Source organism: Pituophis catenifer, unplaced genomic scaffold, assembly GCF_029215685.1.
Source record: "Pituophis catenifer annectens isolate HBS135680 unplaced genomic scaffold, rPitCat1.0.hap2 SCAF_1, whole genome shotgun sequence".
In the NCBI taxonomy this organism is placed as follows: Eukaryota; Metazoa; Chordata; class Lepidosauria; order Squamata; family Colubridae; genus Pituophis; species Pituophis catenifer.
This window is the reverse complement of record NW_027256881.1, coordinates 115,604,733-115,618,356: the sequence shown is the minus strand read 5'-3', so window position 1 is coordinate 115,618,356 and position 13,624 is coordinate 115,604,733. Positions and strand designations below refer to the sequence as shown.

The 13,624-nt window shown below is 38.1% G+C and overlaps 1 protein-coding gene across 1 annotated transcript in view; it reads left to right on the top strand.

The window, feature by feature from the left end:
• MEI4 (meiotic double-stranded break formation protein 4) overlaps window positions 1-13,174 on the top strand; it is a 57,180-nt gene extending 44,006 nt beyond the window's left edge. The window contains exon 5 of the mRNA XM_070954395.1: window positions 12,908-13,174. Coding sequence (XP_070810496.1) covers window positions 12,908-13,165 — 258 coding nt within the window. The 3' untranslated portion in view covers window positions 13,166-13,174. The remainder of the gene's footprint in view (window positions 1-12,907) is intronic.
• Window positions 13,175-13,624: the final 450 nt, after the last annotated feature.

Below are 13,624 nucleotides of genomic sequence, written 5' to 3'. Positions count from 1 at the left end.
GCACAATTTAGTTAACAAGCTAGAATGCACTGACACTTTCCCAGGTGTGAGGGTATAAAACTATTGAGATTTCCATGTTTGGAGCTAATTGTCAATAAGAGAGCATTACTTTGGGTCAGCTAAATAATTATAGTGCTTCTGTTTCCTTCTTCCCAACAAAACATCTTGGGCACAGGTGTGAGCATAAAAAAGGACCAATAATGTTTTAAATATCAAATTATAAAAGGAAAATATATATTTAGCAGGTCTCTCTAGAATAGCATGCTGGTCTAATCTATCCACATATTGTTTTTGGAAAACAGATTTAATTACCCTCTTTTTCTGCCATAAAATTGAATTAAATAGCGATTTGCCTACCTTAGAGATGGAAAGGTTGCAAGTAATTATAAGAGAGCACAGGCCATTGTCCTATATCAGGTTACAGAGAGAAATAAAACTTTATAGCCTTCAACCATAGTTCTGATTTTGATATGTGCTAAATATTTAGTATCCTCAATGAAATACGTTTCTGTCACAATTCTGTGCATCATTCTTAACTGGGGCTCCACAGAATCTAGAGCAGGGGTGTCAAACTGGCATCCCGTGTGCCGGATGCATCACACAAGGCCATGCCCACTCCAGTTCCGCGAAGGGGAAAACCATCACAATACATCACATGATGGCAACATAATGCCGCAAGTTTGATACACGTGATCTAGAGTTTCATGAGATATTGTGATTAAAAAACAAATTATTTTTGGACTTCATGCACCATGCACTACTAGCTCTTGCAATGGTGGGTGTCATAGCCTTGGCTCAGGACTCAGAGTCAGAATATGAGCTTGAAGAAGCTGCAGTGGCTGAGTCTGTGAAATGCCAGCTTCAGAAGAGACAAAGCCAGGAATCACATGAGGCTAATTAACCATAGACACCACTTCAGCAGCTGGACAAGTCAGATGAGAATGATATAAGGCCTCCCATCCTCTCCCCTGATGAGTAGAGAAGAGACTAGAGCAGCGGAAGTTTCTTCATCAAGCAAGGGAATAAATCTCTTGATTATTGACAGCTGGCTGCAGTCTTGGCTGCCAGCGCAGTTCTGACCATGTTTTTGCTGGAACAATGTGTAACCTCTGGCTTTTGTGTGATGTTCCTGTTTGTAAAAGGAGCCTTGAACTTGTGACCTCTGCACTGGCTAATAACCCTGGATTGGCATTGGATGATTCTTCTGTTTGCTCTATTTTAAAGAAAACTCTGTGGGCAAGCTTTTGCTCTGTTTACATCCCTTTGTTCATTGTTAACTCTTCAGTTTTGAAGTAAAACTGATAATCTTCGGAGCACCATGTTTGATAGAAGCCTGAAGCAGGACAGGTGGGAATTTTTGCATACCCAGATTTGGCTGCCGGCCTTCTGCTTTGCCACTGAAAACATCGTAAAACATGTTTTCATGTCACTTAGAAATGAATTATATTGTGAAGTTTTCATGTTTTTTAAAAAAATGTACAGAGGTTCTCATATACTGAAAATTATTTCAAGGGCTCCTTCAGCATAAAAAAATTGAGAAAGGCATATAGACTGTGTAATTTTACTCATCATGGAACCTGTGAGCTATAACAAATTTTCAACAATTTCTTTGCAGAAACTCTGCAGTCTTATATGAATTGCTCACTGATCTCTGTGACAAAGTTGTCATTTTTTATTTTACTCAGAAATAGCTTACGGGTATAGCAATGCTTGATGACCTCAATTGGGCCAGGCAACTCCCATCATAAAGCAGAATGGTTGCTAAGTGAGAAATCATGTGATAGTGCTTTCCAGTTGGAAAGAGAGAAGACTATTCAGTTTCATACTTTCGGGTTTTGTTGAAGGTGTGAAACAGTGACCCTAACCACTCCCCCTCTCTTTGGAAGGCTCAAATACCGGCTTACTATTTTGTACACATTGAAAACAATGTGCCTGCATGCTATAGAACAGCTTACTCTCTTTAAATCTTTCCCTCCAATCTCTTTGAGCTGCAAGGTGGGAGAGGGGAAAAAAGAAAGCAATACCTGTAGGTAATCTCCTATGCCTGATGCTTTTCACTGCCACCAGAATTGTGTTTTTTTCAATGTGGGAAAGAGCAAATAGCTTATTCTTTTGAAATATCTTCTTCTCCGACCTTTTTGTTAGGGGGGAGAAAAAGGGGGGAAAACCAAGTCTGGCACAAAACAACATGTACTGACAATAACGGCAATCATATGACTAAGGAATACTGATAAAGTTGTAAATGAGTATAAATTGGCCATAAAGTTATTTTTTCAGTACTTTCTTAACTTTGAACAGTTGCTAAACTAGTAAGCGAGGACTTCCTGTATTCTCATAATTTGTACAAGAACTTGGAACTGAAGACTAGCCCTGCCTTGATCAGCAGCTGTTTAAAAAGTTATTCTTCTTGGAATGCATCCTAGGTATTAGGAATATGACTATTACCTAACTTGTTGGGTTGGCAATATATAAACCATCAATGTATGTTTGCATTATATTGCATTGTATTGTATAGCTTGGAGACTGCTGTATTGCATCATACTGTGTACTGATTGGTTAGCTCTATTGCCAGTGTCCTTAAGAGGGAGCTAGAAACATGGCTTGTTCTCTTTGTTGTTCTTGCTCTCTGATATCTCTGACTTACTGTCTTACTGTTTGCATCTCTAGAAGAATTGTTTACTGTGTATGGTTAATATGACTGGTATGAAGACTTTATTTATTGGACTGTGTAAACTATAACACGACTCAGTGTATCTGTGGTGACTGTGCTTATTCATAACTACTCTCAACCGCTTTCATGTGCACACCCTTGCTACTCAAGGGTTATTCCTTAACACTAGGTCAAAGCTTGTTCTGTCCATAAGGAATTATTTTTGCAGTGATTTTTTTTAACATGCATCTGTTAGGTAATTGCTTTGATAACATTATAATGCTAGAGATTGTGTTTTGCATGTATATAAAAAAATGTGAATTTCTTTGAAAGTCATGTGTTTAAAAAGGCAATATACACATACAATCTTTTATGTGAATTTGAATCTCTAGTAAGTGAAATTGTGCACACACTTAACTGGGAAATGTTTAAAAAATCTATTGCAGAGCGAATAGATGTGATTAGTCATGGCTAACTGTCACAGTGGAGATGGAAGTAATGCAGTTTTCGTGCAATGAGTTCCCTAGTATAATCATTTATTTAGCATTTCAAACAACACAGCATTTGGAGAGAAACTATTCATACAGGGAACATAATATATTAAACATAGATCATATTAGGAATAACTAAGTAGAAAAATTTGTTTTTTAGAAAATTGGGTATGATAATGCAAATTATCTTTTAAGAATAACATGCTGGAAAAATGATGGAATGAAATAATAAGCTAATTGCTTATTCTTCTAACATAAATCAGATTTAGAGCGACAGAGTGTATCTTTGAACTCTATGAAGTATTGCTAAGTACACAAGGTAGGATTATGGAATAAATTTAATTCACTCTGTAACGTGACCTTGAGTTATGAGTACATTACTGTATTTGGTTGTTAACGTTGGTTTTGGATTCAGTGACTTATACTTCACCAAATTCTTATTTGTGGGTACTCACTAAAGAAAATGATTGATATTTTTACAAGCATCAGTTCAGATAGCTTTCTCTGGCAAATTCTTACTTTCTCTAGATTTCTTCTTCTTCTTTATAATGCCACATATGGACAAAAATTAGTGTGAGCTGGGTTTTCTCTTGCAGAAATATTGGGGATACTGTTACTGATTCACAATGATGAACACATGTATGAGACAATGGTCTAAAGTACATTTATTTTCATTCCATGACCAAGATTAAAGATGGGATATTACCAGATTTTGGCGGGCTGATATCCACAGCCATGTTGTTTTGAGTTAGACATGGCTCCCTTCCCCATCTAAACCCACATAGCTTTTGAAGAATTATTATGTGTGTGTATGTTTTGTATATAGAAATATCTATGTCTATAAGCAAACTATTTCTGAATTGCAAGTAGCATCAGGTCTTCAAATAACTGAGGAAAATTGTATTTCCAGTGTCGAAGGACTATCTCTCAGCAATAAGAACAACAAAGATAATGCATTTCTGTATTCCCCCATTAAATTTTCATGGATTAAATATGTAGTTCAAAAGAAAATGGGCATCCCAAAATATTAAACCTTGTCTCAAAGTTTAAGTCAAATTAATATATGTAATTATTTCTTCCCTGAATAGAACTTTAGGAACATTTAATAAAACATTATTCTGAATGTACAGTGTATCTAAATAGATAATTAGTTATTAGTTTTATGGCAATCTGAATTAATATTATACATAATGTTTAAATTTTGTATAATTATGGTATAACCAACTTTGTGAAATGTGTACTTTTACATTAGAATCTAAGGGTGTTATGTGTGGTCAGTATAAATGGTATTTTAAAGGTTAAGTGGAATGCTGTCTATGTGATAACCTATTGATCCTCTATTCTTCCACCTTGAATGTTATGGCTTATGGTTGAACAACTAAATTAAACTTGACTTGGTTTGACATTTATACTTCAGCATCTCAATAAAAAACAATTTGCAGCTCAAATATTAAGCTCTTGATAGAAGAAACGATGATGTTAAAATAAAAAGCTCTTTTGTACCTATGTCAGTTTTAGCAAGCAAATAATCCTAACTTTGTATATATATTTATACATAGAACACACACACACACACACACACACACACACACACACTGTCTTTCCCCAAAAATAAGACCCTGTCTTATATTTTTTTGTACCCCGAAATAAGTGCTTGGCCTTATTTTTGAGGTGGTCCTATTATTTTGAGGCGCATGGAGCAAGATGGGGCTCCTCTTGCCGTCTTACCTGATTTCCAGCTCTGCGTTTAAATATTTTTGGGGAGGGCTTATTTTCGGGGAAACTGTGTGTGTGTGTGTGTGTGTGTGTGTGTGTGTGTGTGTGTGTGTGTGTAAAATACATTTTTCAATGTATTGGTTATTTTAAATTATAAAATTAGTGCTGCTTTAATTTGTTTTTAGAATCCTGTACTTGTACTTCCAAGGGGAAAATATTGCATAAAATGGAGACTAATTAGAGTACCTTAAAAAAGATAAAAGCATAATTGCAAGCAATCCAAATAAGAAAAAAATGGAGGACAGCAGAACCGCTACTATGCTTCAGTCTACTTCAACATTATAGTTTACAGCCTGTCAGAAAATTATAAATAGCAACGTTGCTCTTCACAGGTTCTAGATTGAATTGTATTTTCTTTGAGAAAATCCTGGAGAATTGGCAGAGTGCTCTTTGTAAATGGAAGAAAATAATATCATCCCTTTCTTCAGTGGTTTATATTGTCAAGGCTATGGTTTTTCCAGTTGTAATACAGTATATGCTGTGAAAGCTGAACCATCAGTAAAGCTGAAGAAATACTGATGCCTTTGAACATGATGCTAAGGAAAATTGTGGTTCAATAACTTGAATCACAAGAAAAAGAAGTTATTTGATATTAGATTAATATTGAATAATGCGGGAAACGCTAAAATGAAGTTAATCTTTAAACGTTTTAGATAAACAAAGCAAAGTACAAATTGTTGGAGCAAAACTGATCCTAGGTAATAAAAAATAGATTGAGGTGGCTAAATCATATGACTCTTGGAGTTGTTGTTGTTGTTGTTGTTGTTATTATTATTATTATTTATTGGTTAATCTTTAGTGAGATTCACAGCCTTTGAGGCTGGTTAATAGCTCAGCAGCTCGAGTCCTAACCAAGGACCTAGGAACTGTTAAGGTATCGTCGGAGGATGTAAGCTGTTCCGAGTAAGGTGGTTTTTTGTAGAGTCAAAATGTTCAAGTCCGGCAAATTTAGAATTTCTAAATAGCGGGGTAGCCCTTTGGGTATTGCTCCGAGGGCTCCAATTACAATCGGGACAACACACGATATCTTTTTCCACAGTCGCTCAACTTCAATTTGTAAATCCCGGTACTTTGTGATTTTTTCTTGCTGCTTATCTTCAATTCGTGCATCACCAGGTATTGCAATGTCAATGAACCATACTTTTTTCTTTTCAACTATTGTTATGTCAGGTGTGTTGTGGACCAAGTGCCTGTCAGTCTGAATCCTAAAGTTCCACAAGATCTTGAGTTTCTCATTCTCTAAAACTTTCTCAACCTGATGTTCCCAGTGGTTTTTGCTGTACTCAAATCCAAACTTCTGGCACAATTTCCAGTGAATGATTTTAGCAACACGGTCATGGCGTTGTAGGTAGTCAGTTTGTGAAATTTTGCTGCACCCACTGATCAGGTGGTCAACTGTCTCCTCTTTTTCATTGCAGAGGTGGCATTTGCTGTTGGTGGTAACATGTTGAATTTTTGCCTTCATACAGTTTGTGGCTAGGGCTTGTTCTTGAGCTGCCAAAATAATAATAATAATAATAATAATAATAATAATAATAATAATGATGATGATGATGATGATGATGATGATGATGATGATGATGATGATGATGATGGTTGGCCACACAGCCAGACATTTAGACTGGATTTTGCATTTTTGTCCACCTATCAATTCCTTCCTAAAGACCTGGAATATCACCATCATCCAACCTTCAATTACCATTCTTACTAATAATGCATTATTTAATGCAATACTTACAGAGAGATGCATATAGAATAAGTCTTTCTCCTAGGGTGGAGAAGGATTGCATAAGAATTTGATTGAGAAAGACAGAATTTTCAAATTTTGTTTGGCTCTAAATAACAGTTTTCTTAGGATGGAAAAATCAAGTATTCTTGACAGCCATAACAAATAACAAAATATTTGAAATGCTGTATTAGTTCAAAATAAGGGGCACATAGTTAATGTAATCTTTCAACAGCAGCCAATTTACTATTATAAAATTTCATAAAAGGAGTCACCAACCTTTTTAGACTGATAGGCATATTTGGAATTTTGAGGATAAGTTATGGGTGCACTCAAAAAATGGCTTTTGAAAGGCCTTACCTATTCCTAAAATAGCTATCTTGGGATAGAACCCAGTTAGAAATTACCAGTTTACCTTAATGTTTTCATATATACTGTATGCATAAGTGGTTTTTCAAGTCAGCAGAGATTTTGCATGAGTAGCAGAAACTTTATGTCAGGCTTTTATTCAGTAACAATTGGAATTAGAACTTTAATCTACTTTCAACCACCTGGAATCTTTTAATAAAAAAAATATCGGGAGGACAGGAAGCTTACATATTAATTTTCACAGGGACTGTTTTCATTTCTATCTGTTCAATGGGCTGATTAATCATACCTTCCTTTCAGCATTCTTGAATGCACTCCAAATGTTCAACTATAAATATATGGGTGTGCTGCATATGCCTTTCCTGTAATATTATTGCTGTGTAATTCAAACTCTTGTGTCAAAAAGTAGGTTAATTGTTCTCCACAAATGGATAATACATGTAAAATTGCTTGAACATTGTTTCATTTTAAAATGGCTTCCAATGCTTTAATTTAAACCAACAAATTTTAACAAATATATAGTGTCTGGGAATGTAACTGTAAATAAAGTGAACTGTGTATTTTGTTTTAAAATTATATTTCTTTTATAGCTTCCATGTTTTATTGTAAAACATTAATATAGGCAGGTAAACCTTATAGCAGATTTTTTTTTTCTTCAGGAACTACAAGATATTCTATTTGGAATAAATTCCATATAAATTTACTTCATGCTATCTATCATCTATACATATCTGTTCAATCTTCTTTGTTATGGAAAAGTGGGTAGCCATGCCTTTCTCTACCAGAGGTTTAAGATGTACCCTAGGAATTAAATTGAAAGCCATCATTCCAGAGCAGAGATGTCCAAGAGCCACCAGCTTCAACACCAAAAGGCTCAAGGAAAAATGTCTGCTGACCTATGAGAATTAAATTGCAATGAATACAGAAAAATGCTGCAGCTTCGTATCAACAGAAGGCAATCAACTGTTTCAAATAATAAAATTTCTATAACAGAGATAAGGCGTATGATGAAACTCAAATAAGACCCCCATGTTAGGGATTATATTGTGATGATAAGAGTGGCAAAAATATTTTTTTTCTGTTTAAAATCACATCTCCACTGGTAGCTGCCCAGCAGACCTTTTTAAGTGACTCCTACTCTGCTAGGGAAAGATGAGTCTTAAGAATATCTACATGGCCATAGAGTCAGAATTGGACTCCAACTGCTCAAGTCACATCAAAGTGGTGTTATGTGATTAGCTGAGACAAGTGTTCTTTTTTATTTTCCGTTGTTTATTTTATTGGTCTATTTTATTTCTGTTTTGTTTGCACTCTTTTTATTTCTTCCTTTTTATTGTAAGCTGCCTAGAGTAGTGCCACGGCGAGATAAACGGCAAATAAATGTAGATAGGTGGCAAATTTAACAAATAAATAAAAATAAGTTAGAACCTGCAAACTCCTAAGGAGATAAGCAGAATCCCCAAGACTGCTAATTCTACCACCTATTTATTATATCCACATCCCTCCTCTTTGTGAAGTCAGTCCAGGGGAAGGCATGTGGTTGGGCCACACTGTAATATGTATTTTGTAGAAGGAGGGGATGGTCCCTGCTTTTTTGAAGGAGTGGTGTCATGCCCCCTCCTCAAGAATATTTCTGTAGACCTAACTATATTGGTCAGTTTTTATCCAAGAGATGGTGGGGCTGTTATCACTGAAGTCTTAGTCTAGGCTCAGTGGTGGGATTCTATCGGTTCGTACCGATTCAGTAGAACCGGTTGTTAAGTAGTTAAGCAGTTCGGAGAACCGGTTGTTAAAAGAAATCTCCTTTTGTTTTTTTCTACTTTAATCCTGTAAGGAATTACAACATTTGCTGTTGTTTCCTAGCCTAATCTTTATTGTCCTGCTTACAGAAACTGCCTCTCTAGTAGTATGCCTAGATTTATTGTCACTTCCGGTTCCAGAGGTTCTCGGAGGTGGGTTTTTTTTTTTTTTTGCTTGACTTTCTTAAAGGGGAAGGGTTGTTTTAAGCTTTTTACACCGCTGTTGGGAGGAAATACTCCCCTGTTGGAGTTCTTCCAGCCAGGGTGCAATGATCAGCACTTTGAAGAAATAATTGAATAATGAAGCAGAAGCTTTTAATGATAAGGTACCAAGATGAGTGACATTTAGCAAGGCTTCTTGGCTAGCTAGAAAGATTGACATTCAAACGTGAGTTTACATACCCTTTCTGACTTTTGGTCTAAAACTGGTTTTTGGTGAAGTTTAATTCTGTGCTTGGTGATGTTTAATCCTGTGTTTAGTGATGGGATAACTTTCCCTATTCAGCTTTGTTTGGAAGGAAAAATGTTAATCTCTGTTCCTGAAAAGAAGCAGCTTTGGAAATCTGACTAGTTCTGTCTCTATTTGTTCTGGTAATTGGTTTAACAAGCAACAGATACTCTGCTCCTTTGCTTCATTCTGGAGAGCTTAAATGACCTCTCTGCTAAAGGGTTTCACTTTATGAGCAAGAGTTGGCTGCTGATAGTTATAATTGCTTTTTAACTATTTTAATTCCTCAAGGTGCTCTGGCACCCTCCCTGATTTGTAACTCCAGTTTGCAGGTATTTCTAATCTAATGATTGGTATTTAGGGCAGCTTTTTGCAAGCAAAGAAGCTTTTTGTATTTTTGTACAGGTAATCCTTGACTTACAACAGTTACAATGGCACTGGAAAAAGTGACTTATGATCGTTTTTCACACATATGACCATTGCAGCAAACTGTCATTAGGGCAAAGAAGCGATGCCACATGACCACCTGGCTACACCCACCCAGTCACATGAAGCACCGCAGTTGTGAAATGAGTGACACGGTTGTTAAGAATGCTGCAACGGGCATAAATGATGACCAGTTATAAGTGCAAGGACCAGTCAAAAGTCCGAGGACCTGTCAGAAATCACTTTTTTCAGCCCACTGGGTAGTCCTTTTGTGCATATGGACTACTCAGAGGGCTGAAAAAGTTATTTTTGACTGGTCCTCGCACTTTTGACCAGTCCTCGCACTTACGACTGTCCTCACATTTTACGTTTTTCGCCCTATTTTGTCACCATGGTGAAGAGAAGTAGTTGTGAAATGAGTGACACGGTTGTTAAGAATGCTACAATGGGCATAAATGATGACCAGTCACCTTCTATTCAACATTTATGTGAAGCCGCTGGGTGAGATCATCCGTGGTTTTGGGGTGAAGTACCATCAGTACGCTGATGACACCCAGCTGTACATCTCCACCCCAGACCACCCCAATGATGCCCTCGAGGTGATGTCCCGGTGCCTGGAGGCCGTACGGATCTGGATGGGGAGGAACAAACTCAGACTCAACCCATCCAAGACCGAGTGGCTGTGGTTTCCGTCGTCCCGATATAGTCAGTTGGCGCCATCTCTGACTATTGGGGCCGAGTCGTTGGCCCCCACAGATGGGGTTCGCAACTTGGGCATCATCCTGGACTCACAGCTGTCTTTTGAAGAGCATATGACGGCCGTAGCCAGGAGGACTTTTTATCAGGTTCGCCTGATTCGCCAGTTGCATCCCTTTCTGGATCGGGACTCGTTACGCACGGTCACTCACGCCCTTGTCAGCTCACGCCTGGATTATTGTAATGCTCTCTACATGGGGCTCCCCTTGAGAAGCACCCGAAGGCTCCAACTGGTCCAGAATGCGGCCGCGCGGGTGGTAATGGGAGCAATGTGGCGCTCTCATGTAACCCCCCTCCTGCGCGAGCTGCACTGGCTCCCAGTGGTCTTCCGGGTGCGCTTCAAGGTTTTGGTTACTATCTTTAGAGCGCTCCATGGCTCAGGACCAGGGTACTTACGAGACCGCCTCCTGCCACCAATAGCCTCTCACCGACCAGTTCGCTCCCATAGAGAGGGACTCCTCAGGGTGCCGTCGGCCAAACAATGTCGACTGACGGCCCCCAGGGGGAGAGCCTTTTCTGTGGGGGCACCTACAATCTGGAACGGGCTTCCCCCGGAGTTACGAAACATCCAAGACTTACGCATTTTCCGCCGAGCCCTGAAAACATTTCTATTCCAACAAGCTGGTCTGGCCTAACTCTCCCTTTTTAATTGGCTTTTAAACTGTCTTTTAAATTGGGTTTTAAACCTCTTTAGATAAATTTGGATGTTTTTTAATCTTTGAGCCTAAATTACTTAATCTGTTTCTTAATAGTTTTTAACTTCTATATGTATTTGTATTTATTATGGCTGTTCACCGCCCTGAGTCCTTTGGGAGTAGGGCGGTATACAAATATGAAAAATAAATAAATAAATAAATAAGTGCGAGGAACGGTCAAAAGTCGAGGAACTGTCAGAAATGACTTTTTTCAGCCCTCTGAGTAGTCCCTATACACATAGCCACAGCCACCCAGTCACATGACCAGCTAGCCACGCCCACCCAAATAAGCCACGCCCACAGAACCGGTTGTAAAAAACATTGAATCCCACCACTGACTAGGTTGATTATATACATCCTTTTCAATGAGGTTTCAGTCTCAAATATATACTTTTTTACCAAAAGTAAAAAGCATTGCAAATCGCTCTTTCATCAGGTCCTTTTGTTGCAATCCGGGCTGGCTGGGTGACGAGCCGAGAACAGCATTGGTTGCACTTGTTTATGGCTTTGGGGAGAACTAACATACTGTATGGGTAGTACAACCATTTTGGTTATTTTGATTTCTGAGAGGCTTTCCATACCATCAACCATGGTATCCTGCTGGCTTAAGTGCAATGATAGAGCAACTTGGTATTTTGATGGTTTATCTTTCTCTGTGGTTGAATTCATTCAGTTTTGACATTAGGAAAGAGATTGCATCCAAATTCTACACTGTGACACCTTTTATTTAACTTCGGCATGAGGTCTCTGGGTGAGGTCATCTGTCAGGCCAATCATTTTCACTGATCTGTTAGAAACAAAGAAAATCAGATCTGTCACCTGTGAAGCAATGTGATTTTTTTTCTTGTTTAATGAATGCTTTGTATCTACACCAGGGATGTCAAACTCAAGGCCCGGGGGGGGTGGATTTGGCTTCTGGGGTGCTTAGATCTGGCCCATGGGGGCACCCTGGAAACAGCAAAGGACTGGCCCGCGATGCCTCTGCCAGCAAAAAGGAGCCGATTTTGCTGGCAGAGGGCTGCAGGAGGCTGTCACAGCCAAAAACAGCTTGGGAGTCCATTTTCGCTTGCAGAGCGCTTAAGCCAACACAGGCACCCCCAACACGAGTGACATCAAGCTGGCCACGCCCACCCTGGCCCCCAAAATTCAAACACAACCCTGATGCGGCCCTCAATGAAATTGAGTTTGACACCCCTGATCTACACCATAAATTTTTCTAGGGATTATTTTCAATCTGCATTTGCTTATTATCATTGATTGCAATAGTACTAACAATGTACTGCTAATAGTAACTAGTAGTACATTGATGAATGACCCATCATAAATTAAGTCACCAACAGATTAAACATTACTTCACACATGTTTTTTAAGTGTATTCCATACATAATATTAGTAATGTACCCTCAAGTATTGCATAATATAATTCCAGCTGGCCGGATCCAAGGGAATGGCCTTTTTCTGCCTTGGGTCCAACCCTTTGGAACATTATGTCCCTTGAGGTGAGATCCTCCCCCAACCTCTTGGCCTCCTGAAGGAGCCTAAAAACCTGGCTTTGCCAATTGACCTGAGGTCCTGATAGGGGCATTCCACACTGAGGTAGTGGGCTAGGAAGAAAATCCCAACCCCACTCCATTGACAGTGAGATGGGCAGCATATAAAATAAATAAATAAAATAATGCATGTACAAAATAATCATATATCTTTTTCTTTCAAGCTACTATGTACATTATTTCATACTGATGCTGCTATTTATCTTTTTTTCCCATCCCAGATTCAAGCCAAATACAGTGTACAGTATGAAAATATTTTCTTTCTGTGTAACATTTTGGAACAGCTTCTTGAAACTCAAACAGAGCAAAAAAACAAAACCAGTCTTGGTTATGAAGAAAAAGAGAAGAAAAAGTTTTTGCAGGACATTGATCAAGCGGTCCTCCATCTCTCTGATGAGTTTCCTTTGTTCTGTATTTATTTATGGCGCCTGGGTACACTTTTGAATGCAGCACAAACAGAACTTCAAGGAAGAAACTGACCAGCTTTTGGTAAGAAAGAGGCAGGAAGCAACTAAAATTCTCCACTGAATGAGAATGAAGCTCTGAAGCAAAGGTGTTAATAAATTTTTATTTTATTGGTATCAGATATTGCTTGATTGGGTGTTTGGCAGTTTCATGATCGCCACTTCAGTTCTTGGTGGCTAAAATTTGAGCAACATTTATAATATGTTCCTTTGAATAAAGCAGATTAGCTCTGATACTAAAAATTAGCTCTGAAATTGTGAATTCAGAAATTAGAATATTTAAAATTGTAGTGCAATGAAGGGCACCAATTTATGAGCCTAATTATTATGTTTTTCAGACAACCTAAGCACACAGTTAGGTTTTATCTTTCTGAATAGTCTTCATAATTAGGAACTGTTATTTGTAGGTTATATTTTCCCACCCAACAGCTTTCAGGAAAAGGTTCTGAACTATTTTCTATTGGAAAGCACAAA